Genomic DNA, 16,413 nt, shown 5'->3' on the forward strand with positions numbered 1-16,413 from the left:
TGACAATTTGGGCATCAATCCCAATTTGGCAATTTTACATAAGACATGTTTACTTGCATGGATTTTGACTGCGGAGTAAAAATATTTACTATGAAATTCGATTTACCTTATTTTAGGACTATAGCTAAAGGGACGATGGCGCCAGACATACAAGGATGCTGAAAATTCTAGTTCTTTTCGAGCATCTTGTACCTCATTGTCACAATGCACACAAATGACACACGATACTATGGTATTCTAGTGTTCTGACTATCTCAATACAAAGCTTGTTCAATCGGTAACTTTTCTGCAAATGATAGTTGTGCCGAGAGTTTCAACAATTCAGCTTTAAATTGTCAGCAACTGTGCTTTTCTTTGTACACAAGAAAGATTAGACTACTTGTATTCCTTTGATACCAATAATGTAGTTCTTTAAAAGTCACCCTAAAGGTGAAGTTCAAATAATACAATAATTTCTAAGGGTGCAAGCTTCTTCGTCCTCGGCTTGTCATCCAAGAGTATGACTTGACGGTGCTTGAGATGTTGCGGCCCATACACACAGAACTCCTACATCACCTCTTACGACACAAATTTTATGGTGAGTGCACGCGATCATGATTGAGAAGGTTGTATAGATAATCCACTTGTAATGCTTCAACTACGCTGTACAAGGCTCTTCCCCGACAGTCGGATATGTTACAAACCAGAAGAGGAGAAAAGGTCTAAACCAATACAAGATCCCCTTCTTCTTGTTGCTCTTCTTGTGGCTCAGGCAGCCGTCCTTCCTGATATGGCAGAAGAATGCGCCTAATTTCTTCTGAACTAAGCGTCTCATACTCCAAAAGTGCATTTGCCAATGCATGTAACGCCTTCTCATGCTGAAAAATATGAAATGAGACAAGTCAGAAAAATCTAAATACCAGCGCAAGTGCTGCCATCATACTAAGATAAGAAAAAACTGAACGCATCATAAACTATGTTATAGACTAACCTTCTTTAGGAGGGCTTTTACACGATCATATGCTTCCCTTAACATTTTCACAACCTGAAGTACCATTGGAAAAAGCTAAGATTTCAAATAAGTAATAAAACTAACTTATGAACAATAACCCAAAATAACAAAACATACTTCTGCATCAATACGAGATTGCATTTCGGAACTAGGTCGCTCTTTGATATGAACCGGCCCAATTGTGTCACTCATACCGCAGCTTGATACCTTGAATACAGAAATGAAATTAGATAATATACAAGCTACGATCAAAATCTGGACATCAAGCACAAACTTGTTCTTTGGGCACCACAAGATGGAAGTCGTGAAGACTTGTAAGGATATATAACAAATAAAACAACTTCCAAAGGTCAACCATCAACCTACAGATAAACTATATCAATCGCAACCAATTAAATGATCTTTTTTTTTTAGGACGAGCAATAACATACATTCATGATTGCCATAAAAATAATGGAATTAATCATCGATAGCATGAGAATATAGACTTTACATGATAGGAAAAAGAAATACCATATAGTGGGCCAGCTCTGTAGCTGTGTGCAAATCACTACTAGCTCCGGTTGTGACATGATCCTGACCAAAGATGATCTCTTCTGCTACTCTTCCTCCCATGCAGACATCAAGACGTGCTAATAGCTGCTTCTTGCTAACTGATGTCTCGTCGTTTGAAGGGAGTTGGGTGACCATTCCCAAAGCAGATCCACGAGGCATGATTGTAGCCTTGTGGATTGGATGTGCGCCCTCAGTATTCAGTGCAACAATGGCATGACCACTTTCATGGTATGCGGTGAGCTGAATAATGTGTAATTAGATTTGCAATTAACAATCATGTGTCAAAACGTCAACAATCAAACTGATCCTACCCTTCAACACCATATATAACCATGCAAGTTTGACATATTATATTACCCACACTATCAATGAAAATCAATGATCATATAACATCATGTATATAAAAGCAGCGGAGGGTAGGGTGCCCACCAATAACCATGATAGGGAAACAAACTGTTCAGATTCTCTGGAAAGGGCATTTCTTTACATACATGGAAAATGTTGATATACTAAGATGACATACATGGAAAATGTTGATATACTAAGATGAAAAAGATACATATAAAACAACAAATGAAATGAAATTTAAACAAAAGCTCAGGGAGAATGCTCCAGAATATCCATAATGAACTTTCATTATATTTCTGGTAGTAGACAGATACGGAATGAATAGAAAATAATGAGGGAAGGCCTTTTTTTTATTCCAAAACCTAAACCCTCACATGAGATGCTAAAGAAAAAGAGAAAGCATGAGTTCAAGGGTTTTTATTACTATTGACAATCACAACTATAAATAGAAGCACGAACAAACTGATAGTAAGGTGAATGATATGCATACCTTTTTTGATTCCTCAGATACAAACATTGTTTTTCTTTCTGTGCCCATCACTATCCTGTCCTTGGCAAATTCTAATTGTTTACTGGTTAACTTGTCAGCCCCTTCAACAGCAGCTTTTATGGCAGCAATGTTAACCAAGTTCGCAAGATCTGATCAAACATAAAAACAATAATGTAAGGTGTGGGTTCATACCAGCAAGATAAAATTAGCATCTTCAATAAAAGAAATGTCAACTTCAATAGAATAAAAGAAGCTGACCTGCCCCATTAAATCCAGGTGTGCCACGGGCTATTGCTTTAGCATCCACATCATCAGCTAATGGCTTATCTTGAAGATAAAGTTCTAATATTTCCTGTCGACCTCGCACGTCTGGATTTGGGACAACAATCTAAGAATAATAGGATTCGTAAGTTTGAAGGTCATTATAAAAAATAAAAGAAATGCTTGTGAATTGATTTGATTTCTTACTCTTAGACCAGTATTTGTAACTACTTATTTAACCAAGTAACCGACAATCAGAAAGGAAAGCACTGCTGAAAAAGCCAATAGTAAGATCCGCACAATGAGGGCAAAATGTACGCATTTGATCCAAACTTAAAAGGAAAGGACCTCTAATATTTCAGAATTTATACAAACTAGCCTAACGAAATTAAGTCTGTTGCCTTCATAGACATATCTCCCAAAATGGCGCAAAGACACCTACTAATTTTTCCAATCCTTAAAACTGGTAAAGGTATTAAAAGAATCAGAGCTAGACACATCAGCTAATGTCACAGAACATTTCCAAAAAAAACACAATAATTAATAATAATAGTAAATAATAAATCCAATAAGCACTACTTTTCTTTTCAAATATAAAACTGAACAGTTAGTCCAATCAGTCAGTTAGACGACCCACTGTGAGTCAGCTAAATTATACAATAAATCCAAATGGAAGAATTTAGTTATAACTTATAAGTACTTGATCTCATAGTTTGAGTAAGTCATTAATAAACCTTCAATCATATATTCTTCAGTTTCTACAGGGATGATTAATATTATTTACAAGCATCAAATGTATAATAAGAAAACACACTGATTTAGTCCACAAAGGATATATGGAACTTACATGCCTGTCGAATCGACCGGGCCTGGTCAATGCTGGATCGAGAATATCAGGCAAGTTGGTTGCAGCCATCAGAATTATTCCCTACAGAACATATTGTTCAAATTTAAAATGAGCAGAAAGGAAACCAGGAATACGCCAAGATCTGTTATATACCTCATTCTGCTCGAAACCATCCATTTCAACCAGTAATTGATGCAGCGTCTTCTTCGTGTGGCCTTCCCATTGTTTCCGAGTGGATCCAACAGCATCTATTTCATCAATGAAAATGATGCAAGGAGCCTGTGAAAATGGGAAAAAAAAAATTATCAGAAACAATCAGACCGATGCACAAGCATAAGGCACTCACTTGGATGGCATCAATAAAGCGCATAATTTGAACAACTGAAGATCTGACCAGTTTCTTAAGAGAAGTAGAAAGAAAAATGCATATCATTGACTTCCAAGCATATAACTTCTTACAGTATTACCCAAGACTGTTCATCATTCTCTGTATGTTTTCTTCATATATCAGTGCCACCATTTAAATGCATGCAAAACAGTGCAAAGTCCATGACAAACCTTTTTCTTAGCTGCCTGAAATAAGGATCTTACACGCCGAGCACCAACTCCAACAAACCTGCACACAAAATAAGTACCTTGAGCTCCTAAAAGATTAATATGCAGGTAAATCAAGCAACATCAGTACACTTTCTCCATATTTCAAACACAAACAACAAAAATCAAATCTCAGTTTATCTCTTTTGGCAACAAAGAAAAGAACCCTCACATGGACAAAAAATGCTTAATCTTTGGAGAATGCCAATAAAGGTACATGAGTGCCCATTGACAAGCAAGCTGCCAAGTAACAGTCATAGACATATCTATTTCACTTTTTCATAATATGAACAGTAATAGCTAGGAATCTGTTGTACACTCAAAATGCTATCAAAGCCATACAACATGAAAACGATATTCAGGTTTAAGAAACAGTGAGTGGCCTCAAGAATGCTTTAAAGGTCATCCAAGATAGCACCACATGCTTGAAATCAACAAGTTCAACTCCCTAACATCCCAAAACCATTGACTACTCAAGCTTTATGACGTCCAAATAGTTAAACCACATGCTTGAAATGAATGAAATCTACAAGTCCAAATAGTCGAACCAATTTCGATATAACAGGCAAGTGGCTTACATAGCAAAAGAAACATGAAGACACAATCAGGTGTAAGAAACAGTGAGTGGCCTCAAGAATGCTTTAAAGTTCATCCATGATAGCAACCACATGCTTGAAATCAACAAGTTCAACTCCCTAACATTCCAAAACCATTGACTACACAAGCTTTATGAATCCAATAGTAAAACAAGTCAACTACTTATTGTAAACCAGAGCACAAGCTATACTACAAGAAGATTAAAATATGTTTACGATGAGTCCAGTGATCCTACAGTGACATCACTGCCATTTAAGGCAAGTTTTACGGAGATGGAAGAGAATACGATTCACAAGGGAATAATATTACATAAATGAGATATTAATCCTGATGTTGGAAACCATCATTTTAACGCCGTCATTACAACTATTATCTTTCGGTGATTCAAAACGGCTAAAAATGTAAGGTGTACAAGACGTGGATTAAATGAAGAAAAAAAAAATAATTATTGTTAACAGAGAACGCTACATATTTACGAAAGAAAATGTTTTTTTTTTCTTTTTCTGAAACTATTTAATTGCTTCAGCCCAAGGAGAAAAAATCATCAAAATTAAGAAATAAAGAAAAGAAAAAGGAAACCATTAATTTTTCACTATTCTACTAGACAGACAGAACTTAAAAGCATATAGAATGACTCACATTTCTTCAAACTCAGATCCTGCTCTATAGAAAAATGGTACCCCAGCTTCTCCGGCAATAGCCTGCATGGTCCAACATAGATCAAACATGACACAATCAATATTGAGTATTGCCTCCAGCAAAGCCTTCAAGATCTAACATGAACCTCCTTACCTTAGCAAGTAATGTCTTTCCTGTTCCTGGTGAACCTGTCAAAAGAATTCCCTGCAATAATAGGATGTGTCAATCTCAGTTTAACTATAAAAAGCAGATATTTGAAGGAAAAACAATTGTAAATGCCCAAAGTACATGTTTAGGAAACTACGAGGCGGATACAAGTTTAGTTTAAATAAAGTTATGGAAGGTAAATTCTCTGCCATGGCTACTTAAGTAGCAGGTCCATAGAAGGTCAAAATTCTAAGCAGATTGAGAAAACACAAGACTATGGAACTGAAAGTAACATGTACTCAAAAACTAACACAAACCTTTGGCAACTTGCCCCCAAGGCGGGTAAACTTAGTAGGATTTTTGAGGTACTCCACTACCTCCTCAAGCTCTTGCTTTGCATCATCACAACCTTTGACATCTTTAAATGTTTTAACATTCTACAACAAAACAAGATAAAAACAAGCCAGATCAGCCATGATTGATGTATATATATAAACCCACCACACCGAAAAAAGAGGTAACTGCTGCATTGATAACCCATTAGAAAACCAAAGACAACGTTTTCAAAGTTATCAGACAGTTCTTGGATAGTTCATATGGCATCCTCCACAACTTTCAGTGGACTACGAGATGAATTACAAGAATTAGACGGTTTCTTCTGTTGATTAACTTGGTTACATACAATTTTAATGAAACACAGATTTTCCTTTATATTTGGATCTGTTAATATACTAAAGAGCTATTCTGTTGATTCTTCTCACTTCGTTAAGAAATCTAAAGTCTTCAGTCTTCTTCTGTTGATAAACAAATGCTTACACAAGAGGGGGAGAAAGAGAGAGAGAGAGAGAGAGAGAGAGAGGTTCATTCAAAAACCAAGTGTATAGAAGTCTCAACTATCGCTAACACTCTGATTTCAGAATTTAATCATCTACCTTTTCTGGAATCACTTCTTTATTTAACTCCTTTGGGCTATAGGAAGAACTTGAGCCAACACCTGAAGCACCTATTCCACCCAAACTCCCTATGTACTTTTGGAGAGCAGCTGCACCCATAAACCTGCAAAAGAAGTCCCATATTTTACTAAAAGAAACAGTTCAACATTATAGGCAAACAGCAAGTTTTAAACTGCAAAAGAGAGACAAAGATACTAGAACTGTTAATTACTCACCAGACTAATCCAACCGCTACTGTGAACAAGATGGTTGAGATAAGCTCTTGAGTAAAACGAGATTTGTTTGATGCTTTAGGTTCAACCTAATACAGAGACATGTATTCAGTTAGAAATTAAAAGAAAAAATAGGAGAGAAACAGAAGGCATACAGAATAAACGTAAACAATGTATAAGAAAATAAGACAACATTCTTCTCTGTATAAGGCACCAATAATAAACTTTGGATGAAGACTTACCATCAAAACATGCAATGGTTGCTTTTCATTTATGCCAGGGTTGACAAAGGGTTCATCCATGTTGCCTGATGCACGCTGTTTTAGCTCTTGCAACTGCAGAAAAATTATCAGGTGAGCTGAATATATTACCCACAATAAAGAACACATCACTAGGAAAAGAGGAATGCAAAAGCATGTGAATGACAAACCTAAAAGAAATGCAAAGTACTGAGAAGGAAAAGGCAAAAAAAAAAAAAAAAAAACAACAAGAGCAAGTGAAAGTTGAAGAAATCAAATGTTGCAAAGGTAGGGTTAAGCTGTTAGGAGCAATAAAGTGGTTTGATCTATATTTACGTGGTTTGATCTATATTTACTCTGCGGGACATTAACTTTTGGGTTTAAGGATTTATTAATTTTTCTTTTTATTTAGTGTCTTCAGTACAAGGTCATTTTAGCAAAAACATGGGTAGGAAAATCCATCACAGATGGTACTGTTATACAAGAACCACCTTAACATCTAAAAATCAAATTTTCAGGAACAATCTTCCAATCAAACATGTAACACAAGCTATGTCAGTATGATATTTCAGGAGTGACACTATGAACCATTCCGACCTTCAAAAGGGAAAAGGATAGATTCGTTCAATCAAAATTTGGCAACCTTAGACAGTTTTAAGGATATAAGTATTATTAGTAGTTTTCTAAAAATGATAGATTCTTTTTCAGCTTATGAGGTTTGCAGCTCAATTAATCTTGTTCACTTTTGAAAGTTAGAGGACATACAACTATACAAATGCCAAAGCAATATGATGAGGATGGGATCAACCTTACGGTGATATACAACATGCGAAAGAGCCCACAGGCAAACTAAAAAAATAAAATGCAAGGCTACTTGATTACCAGTGAAGGAAGACTGGAAGGCTTTCCAGATTCATCGTTTGGAAGATATTCAGCTATAGCATCAGTAACTACAAGAGCTCGAAGATACTCTGCAACTCCTCTACTGTCTACAGCCTGATCCCTTTGTTCAAAGCGCTTGATGACAGACTCAGGACTGAAAGAGAATACTATTGCTCAGTTTCACACTTACCATCGCGAAGAATCATTAAATCACTTCAAGATATGATATAGGTTTGCATTTTTAAAATCACACCTTATTCTACTACCTCCATAAACATTGGAAGTAAAACTCATAAAGCTAGAGACTCTTAAATAATTAGTTACGAACTACATTCTCTTCTCATTTCCAATATATGTAGAACAAAATGCCAGAAATAGAACTTGGGCTAGTAAAGTGTTCCACCTTAATAATACACCAAGTTCACGGAGAAACACCAAGAGGCCAGTATGTATACAACAAGAACATGAAAATTCCACGCAGAATGAAACAATATATCCAAATATGATTCAGACAACCTTAAAATATAACTGCCTTAGCTCCCAGTCACACTCAAAATAATCATGAAAAATAAGTCCAACTACCCCTCTAATTCCTCCTCACAAACTACCCTCATGGAAAATGACATCACCCTTTAGCACCTATGCACCCTTGCACAATCCTTCCAAATGGTGCTATTCTATAACAATTTAACTAGAGGCTATCGAATCACTTCAACTTAGTTATCGTACCACACAACTAAACCAAACATAACACTTTAAAATTCACATTCAAAATATGTAGCTACGTAACCTGTGCTTATTGAGCTCAGCAAACAGAGCACTCTGCTTCACCGGGTCCTTAGGATCCGCATCGGCCTCGGCAATCAGCCTCTCCAACCGCTTCTCCTGCCTCCAAAACGGCCACCAACTGAACCATTCCGACGCCAACGCCTTCTCAACCCCTCTCCTCACACTCGCCCACAACCCAATGAAGAACACCACCATTGGTAACCTAACCCAACTCTTCTTCCCAACCAATCCCCCACTCTCCTCCACCACTCCCGCACTCTCCTCACCCCCAGACTCCACCTCCTCCTTCGCCTCAAGCTCCTCCCTTTCGGGGTTTTCGACACCGGTGCTCAAATCCTCGCCGTTAATTTCATCCAAGGTCGAGTCTTTACCGTCGGAATCCAAATGGGTGTCGGAAAAGCCCGGTTCTTGATCCAAATTCGCGTTCTCCGGTCGCAATGCGCAGGGAATCGACGTGTTCCGGCCGCTGAATCTCAAGTTTCTTGATGAGGAGACATTGAGATTGGGAACAAAGAGAAGACTACAATTACGAGAGAAGTGGAGACGTTTGAGTGAGGAAGAAGAAGAAGAAGAAGAAGAAGAAGAGAGGGTTGGAGTGAGTGGGAGGTTCAGGAGAAGAGAAGCTTGAAGAGTGGTCATTGTGATTAGGGTTTATGAGAAAGGGAGAAGAGAAGAGAGGTTGAGAGGCACAAAGGGGATTAAAGAGGAGGAGGAGAAGAAGAACCTTATCTTGGGATTGAAATTGGCGCCGGGTTGTTTATGTGGCTCTTCTCATTGGGTGTGACAGTATGACGATCTTCCCTTTTGTTTTCTTCTTGCTTTTTATCAAATTTTGGGATTTCTGATTTTTGGCATCCTAATTTAGCTAGGAGTTTGGTTGCCATCTCCAACAATTTTTTTTATACTAAAGACTTAAACTAAGAAACCTCTTGTGCGACCAACACTGAGGCCTAATTTGATACAACTTTGTTTTAAAATTAAAAAAAATCAGTTTTTATCCGAATTTTTAGATTTTATAGTGTTTGTTAAATGAAAGAAAAACAACTTTTTAAAAAAATTACATGTCATCGGCAACAGCTTTTAGAATCAATTTGAAAGTTACTTTTAAAAACAGCTGTCACTAAACACACTAGAAATTAAGAAATTTTATCTTTGCAGCACTTTTAAAACTAATATTTACCAAACACAAAACTGTTTTAATTCATAGTTGATTATTTTCGCAGTACAGCAGCAGTTCTTTTTAAAGTCACAGCAATACCAAACTAGCCCTAAAGAGGCCAAAATTTAAAAAAGCAGCAACCGCTGAGGGAAATTGAAAACTCAAGACTGAGGATGATCAGAAGCATGACCGTGACTGGCAACAACATCAGCAACGAAGTTTGCTTCCTGAAGCGTATGAGAAAAGGATATATGCTCAAAACCCATGGCAATATGTATGATGTCCTTCACGATCGAGTTAAGCTTCCAAGGAATACGGGTGGTGTCTTTGATGCAGTTGATGACAAATTATGAGTCTCCTTCAACAATTACTCTTGAGATTGAGACTTCGAGCAGAGAGAAGACCATCTCTAAGAGCAACCACCTCAGCTAAGGGACATTAGATTTCCATATTCTTCTGGTAGAGGCAATGAGAGGACAGCCAGAATCATCTCGTAAAACAAAATCTGAAGAAGCATTGGAGTTGTGTTGGAAGACAGACCCATCAAAGTTTAATTTGACATAGTCGGAAGGAGGAAGAGACCACTTGATGTTGTTTGAGTGACCTGCCACACAAGAGGAAGTGTTGGTTTGAGAGTTTAATCTTCTTGTGAAATCGGCTGCACCTGCTAATACTACATGGGGATAAAAAAAAATTAATTCCTGAAAATAACAAGAAGTGTTAATTTTGTCATCTCCAAAATTAAAAGTTGATACTTGATAGGATATTGAGATTCTTGTCCCAATATCCCAAATGTTAGAACTGAGTGATAGTGTTCATGCATGTCCCTAAGCCATAGACTATGGACTATAATGAAATATGTAACATACCACGTTTACACATCTTTGGAATGGAAAATAAAGTTTTTTTATTTTTTTGAAAATGCAATGCTTCAATAAGTGGTTTTCCAATAACTTATGTGCGTGATGGAATACATATGTAAAATATGAGGGTCTGATTTCAAAGCGTATAAACCTCTCAAAGGTTGGATGTCAAGTTTGGAGTATAGAGCTCCTTAACAAATAGGTGGAACAAAAAAATGCATTTGGTAAGAACATTCTAAAACAAGAGAAGGCCTTTTTTCTCTCTCTAAAAAACTTTTATCTGCCTTCTCTCTACTAAACCCACCCATCTAGATTTCATCTTCTCCTCCTCTTTCTTGCCTGATCTAGATTGCCGATCTGGATCTGTGGTTTGGGAGTTGGGGGAGAGATGAATCTCCAATTTTCCCTCTTCTTGAGGTTTGTTTCTTTGTTTTCCAGCAGTTTTTTCTGTATTTTCTCTATCATTTTGAGCGGTGCCTCTCGAATCTTGGCTCTGTTTCTGACCTTGTGGGTTTCGATGGTTCCAGAGCATTGGGTTTTTGGTTCTTTCTACTTTTATCGGCTTTACCATTAAAGGTTATCCTCTGCCAAGATCGGCGGTCCTCTTCGGTCGAATTCTTTTGAATCTGATCAATCCCAACCGGTTCCTCTCTTCTTCGGAAGTGATCGAACAATTGCTTATCTGTCTTGTACAGATGCCCGTCTAAGTGAGGTTTGCTCACTATCGCACTAGGTGATGCTTCAAGGATCTGTGTGCCTTACGGTGCATGTTTCTTTGGTCCTTTTCCGGATTACACCTACCTCCCTCTCCCATCCGATTCATTCGGGTTACAGGAGATTTGGTTCTTCGTTCATGACAGGTTTGGTTTGTTATAGTGAAGGTGATATCTGTATTAATCTTTGGAAATCTGATGGTTGGAGCTTTTGGGCTTGCATGGGTCTTTCCACTGTGTTTTTGATTTGGTTAAATTAGATTGATTCCTTACTTCGTACTCGAGGTGGTGTTGTGGTCTTGTCCCTCCCGTCAGACGTTGCAATTTTCTGGTTCTACTTTGTTGTTTTGTTTGCTTGAGACTTTTGAGCCATGTTCTAAGTTGTTTCACAGGAGGTTTTTGGGCCTCTGTGTATATTTATTTTAAGTTTAAATAAAATGTGTTGTTCTCTGTCAAAAAAAAAAAATTAACATTCTAAAACGACTTATAATATCATTTCTACAAACTTATAAGAAACTTCTTATAACAGCTACAAAAAGTATACTTAAATCGGAGGTAAACTCTACCCTAAATTAAAACCAACAAACTTTGTAACAATATGACATACACAAGCGCCCAGTACCATTTAGTCTAGCGACATAGTCGCTCTTTAGTAAGTGGGAGGTTATGAGTTCGACTCACGTAGTTGTAATATATGATTAAAAAAATAAAAAATATGACACAAGCATCTTTCCTTTTACCTTTAATGGAGAGGTTCTGATGAGGACTTTATAATGACGACCAAGTAAAAACTTTAAATAAACGGTCAAATATATATAATCATTATTATAAACTAATTAAGTCTTTATTAGACATGTTATCTTCCCTTAAACTTTCAAGAAGGCTTGCTTAGGCGCAAGGCTTTCAATTAAAAACACAAAAGTTGCACAAGCATTCCTTACCTTGTAAAAAGGGGGACATGTATATCACTAGCTTAGCTAGTTTAGTATAGTAAACAAAGTTTGAGAGGTTGTGGTACTTGTTCTTTTCAACTGAATAGTTAGAGCAAACATACAACATAACAACATATACGATCACGATTACAAACCCTAAAGCTCTCGCACTCTCTCTCTGCCTCATCGCCGCCAAGCACACAAATCCACATATTTTCCTGTCCGGCAGCGCTTTTAGATGGTTGGTGTTGGCCTTGCAATCTCAAGTGTTGTCGGACGGGTATTCAATGCAGGGCGAGGGTTTTTCCATGGGATGATCACACTCGGAGTTTAGGCTGTAGCCATAAGTTCACAATCTTCATCTCCCTTTTACGGCATGGTGGAGGCTAACCCGACTCTTCTGGGTCTATGGTGACGTGATGGCGAACCGAATTAGGCCAAGACGACGTGGCAAGTGGCGGCAAAGATTGGTTGCGTGTCAGGTGGTGTAGATCAACTGTGAAGAATGTGATGTTCTACGACATGTCGTTTTTCTAGGTTTGGGCAAGACTTTGGTTTGCATGTTTAGACTCTATCGATGATGCATCTCTTAGAAGCTCGTGGGCTTATAATGGAGGGCTGCTCCGTTTGGGCCTAATAAAAAGGGCTGCTCCTTGGGGCCTACTCAATGCGGGATGCTTTCTTTGGGCCTAGTCAATGGGGCTGGCACTATTGGTCCAAAAAAATGTTTTATTTTCATTAGTTTTTCTATTTTCTAGTTGGGACTTTTATTTTCCCTTTACAAATAAGCTTACTCGTGGCAAGATTGAACTCTAAAGGCCTGTCCGGTAACGTTTTTGAAAACGATTTTCAAAAAAGATTTTTAAAAATAAAAATGACAAAATGAGATTGTTATTTTCTACTTCGGAAGTGTATTCGGTACTTTATTCTGAAAAATATTTTTCATATTTTTTGGACTAGGAAAATGAAAAAGTGAAAACGGCAAATTGATGTTTTCAATTTTTCTTTGTAAAAGTTGAACATATTTTCATTTTTCATTTTATATATTTTCATTTGTAAAAGTAGGTTTGATGTTTGTTTCCATTTTATTAAATGAGAGATTTCAGACTTAAAAAATATTTATATAGAAAAGACGTATGCTTTGGCAAATTTGGATAGGTGACTTATGTTGACGAAAATATCCCAACAACAATATTTTATTTTCTTTTTTTACTTTCGACATGATAAGAAATTAAGAAACTCCCTACCATACTATTGTGATTGTGTTCGACTCAAATGTGGGATGATGGAGGTGATCGATTTGATTATTGGATGAAACTAATCTTGAGAGGCTTAAGTTAATTGAGAGTAATACCTCTAAACTACCATCATATACCCGAATCATATAAGGTAACTAAAAACAGACAGTAATAGACAACGTCCATAACATCTTGTAATTGAGCCCCCTCCAACACATATCCAACATATTTCACAGCCGATCCAACCACTTTCACATTAACCCAGTGAAAACCACGCACTCTTATTGCTGTATCGATAACAACATGCGATCATCTACATGCAAAAGATCAATTTATTATAAATAGTTAAGAGAAAAGAAGATATAAACCCAAAATAATAGGTCTCTTTTAAGATGAACTCATACATTTTTTATTTTATTTTACACCCACTCCACATGATGAAACTTACCATAGAGAGCATATTTCCATAATTAATAGTTTTCTTTATTTTTCGATTTATCTGATTTGACATTTAGATTGTAGAAATTTAAATTTGGTATCATTATAAGTAGAGTCCTATTGAGATTCTAATATTATAGAGGTGTCATACGAAAAGAAACATAAAGTGAACTTTCTATCTGTATATGAAACTCAAGTTAACTAGAAAAAGCAACAACAACAACAACAAAACCAACCTAACCTCAGCTTGTATGCCCGTCAATCGAGTTATGAGTGTCTTAATAATTATCAAATGTGTAAAAATTATTTAAATGTGCATATATGTACCTGCAACATATATGTTATAAATGTGTGTGTGTGTCTCACAACCATTCATAACTCGATTGACCAATGGGCTAATTGAATTATGTCAAACATGAACCGTTCATATTTTTAATAGAAAAATACAATTATGAGTGTCTTAACGATTACCAAATTAGTTGAAATTTTGCAGAGATGATATACTCATATATACCTAGATACTGGACGGTTAAAATAAGAAAATGTGATTGAAAAATAGGTCTAATAAGGAAATCCGCACCATAAGAATAAATAAGGATAATTTATTCTTATAATTTATTCTTATGGTGCGGATTTCCACTTTAGACTCACTTTTCAATCGAATTTTCACATCTCCACCGTCTAATCTTTAGATACTAATGTATAGATCATCTTTGCAAAATTTCAGTCAATTTGGTTATCATTAAGGCACTCAAATTCTATTAAACCAATGAATGAATATAATTATGTCGAACTTGAACCGTTCATGTTTATAACAGAAAAACAGTTTTGAGTGCCTTAATGATAACTAAATTAGCTGAAATTTGAAGAGATAATCTATACATTAGTATCTAAAGACTATACGGTGGAGATGTGAAAATTCGATTGAAAAGTAAGTCTAAAGTGGAAATCTGCACCGTAAGAATAAATAAGGACATCCTTACTTGAGAAAGACTGTATATATATATATATATATATATATATTCATAACCCAAGTAATATTTGATGTGCCTTAGTTCCAGAGAGTGTTCTTTACGCTCTACAAAGTTCGTTTTACTGGGATACTTGAGAAGAAGAAGATGATGAGCCAAAGAGAGAGCTGAGAAATTCATATGGATATAAGGCCTATCCGGTAACGTTGTTGAAAATGATTTTTAAAAAAATGACTATTAAAAATAAAAATGAGAAAATGAGATTGTAATTTTCAATTTTGAAAATGTAGTTGGTAATTTAGTGTAAACCATATTTTTCATATTTTTTAAACTAAGAAAATGAAATGAAAAAGTGAAAGCGTCAAATTGATGTTTCTAGTTTTTCTTTGTAAAATTTGATATTTTTTTTTTTCTATTTTCCACGTTTTGAGTACTCTCTCACTGATCACATCTTCATTTCATTTTCATTTTTAAAAATGAAAATACAAGCATGAAAACATTATGCCAGTAATTTTCATAATTTTACGATAAAAAATGGGTAAGGGTGTGTGGACTGTAATTAAGGGTTGTGTAAATTTCACTCTTTTAATTTAAATCGCATAAACGCACTGCGTAAAAGTGAATACTCAATACCCATGATTAACTGATAAATGAGATGTCATGAATCGACTTAAAGAGACTTCTTGTAGTATTTAAGTTATTTAATTGAAAAAAAATACCCATAATTTACCGTAGTTGGGTCAGATATAAAATCAAAGTCTATTAACACAGCAGGCCAATAATTTGGGCCGATGAGGTGGATAGTAGCCCACCACATGAAACGTGAAAAATTTACTTGTAAAATTTCTATTAGTCGGAGGAAAAAAAAAACAACGAAAATCCTCTGGTTAGCGACACCGTGCGACCTCCTCGCCCAAATCGGCTCCGTGAACCCCCCAATTTGCCCAAACCCTAATTCCCAATTTCTGATCTCTCTCTTCCCTAATTCTCCTACACGTAAAAGTAATCGCTTCGTTTTTGTGCCCTAATCTTACACAAATTGAACTTATTGCTCATCCTCGATTCAGCTTCGCTTCTCTTAGCTCCGAATTTCGTTGCTTTATTTGGTTGATCGCACTTCGGATTCAGCTCCCACGGAAATTCAAGTATGCTGTATGTGTTTGTATTATTTTCTCTGAATTTTCCTGGGTCCTGTTTTGATTTATTTTTTTTATGCATTTTTTTTTTTTTGTATTTATGGATATATAGATACACATCTCAGGGCTTGTTGCTTTGTAAAGTTGTTAGCTTTTACATAAAAACTTGGGGTGCAATTGTGAAAAAATGGAGTTTTGAATTGGAATAGCTGAGTTGAAAGTAATGCAATAGCTGTTTTTTGGGGGAAGTTTTGGTTTTTTTTTGGATGGTGAAAGAGTGATAATGATTAAGTTATTTTTTTCCCTGAATTAGAAAGTGTGTTGTGTTGGTAAGTTTTGGAAATTAGTGGAGGTCAAGTGATTGAGGTAGTGTGTGTTGTAGGATGATCCGAAGAAGTTAAGACTGTTGATAGAGAGTA

General features: G+C 36.2%; 1 protein-coding gene across 1 annotated transcript; it reads right to left on the reverse strand.

The window, feature by feature from the left end:
- Positions 1-294: 294 nt before the first annotated feature.
- LOC101292131 (ATP-dependent zinc metalloprotease FTSH 11, chloroplastic/mitochondrial-like) lies at positions 295-9,183 on the reverse strand. Its single transcript, XM_004301606.1, has 17 exons — positions 8,546-9,183; positions 7,756-7,909; positions 6,877-6,969; positions 6,638-6,723; positions 6,402-6,525; positions 5,787-5,906; positions 5,476-5,526; positions 5,323-5,384; positions 4,051-4,108; positions 3,646-3,771; positions 3,493-3,573; positions 2,643-2,772; positions 2,385-2,533; positions 1,505-1,786; positions 1,109-1,198; positions 971-1,024; positions 295-857 (listed from the first exon to the last, which is right to left on the reverse strand). The coding sequence occupies exons 1-17, from the start codon at positions 9,181-9,183 to the stop codon at positions 702-704; spliced, it is 2,454 nt and encodes an 817-aa protein (XP_004301654.1). The 3' UTR covers positions 295-701.
- Positions 9,184-16,413: the final 7,230 nt, after the last annotated feature.

Source organism: Fragaria vesca, linkage group LG5 (genome assembly GCF_000184155.1).
Source record: "Fragaria vesca subsp. vesca linkage group LG5, FraVesHawaii_1.0, whole genome shotgun sequence".
NCBI lineage: Eukaryota > Viridiplantae > Streptophyta > Magnoliopsida > Rosales > Rosaceae > Fragaria > Fragaria vesca.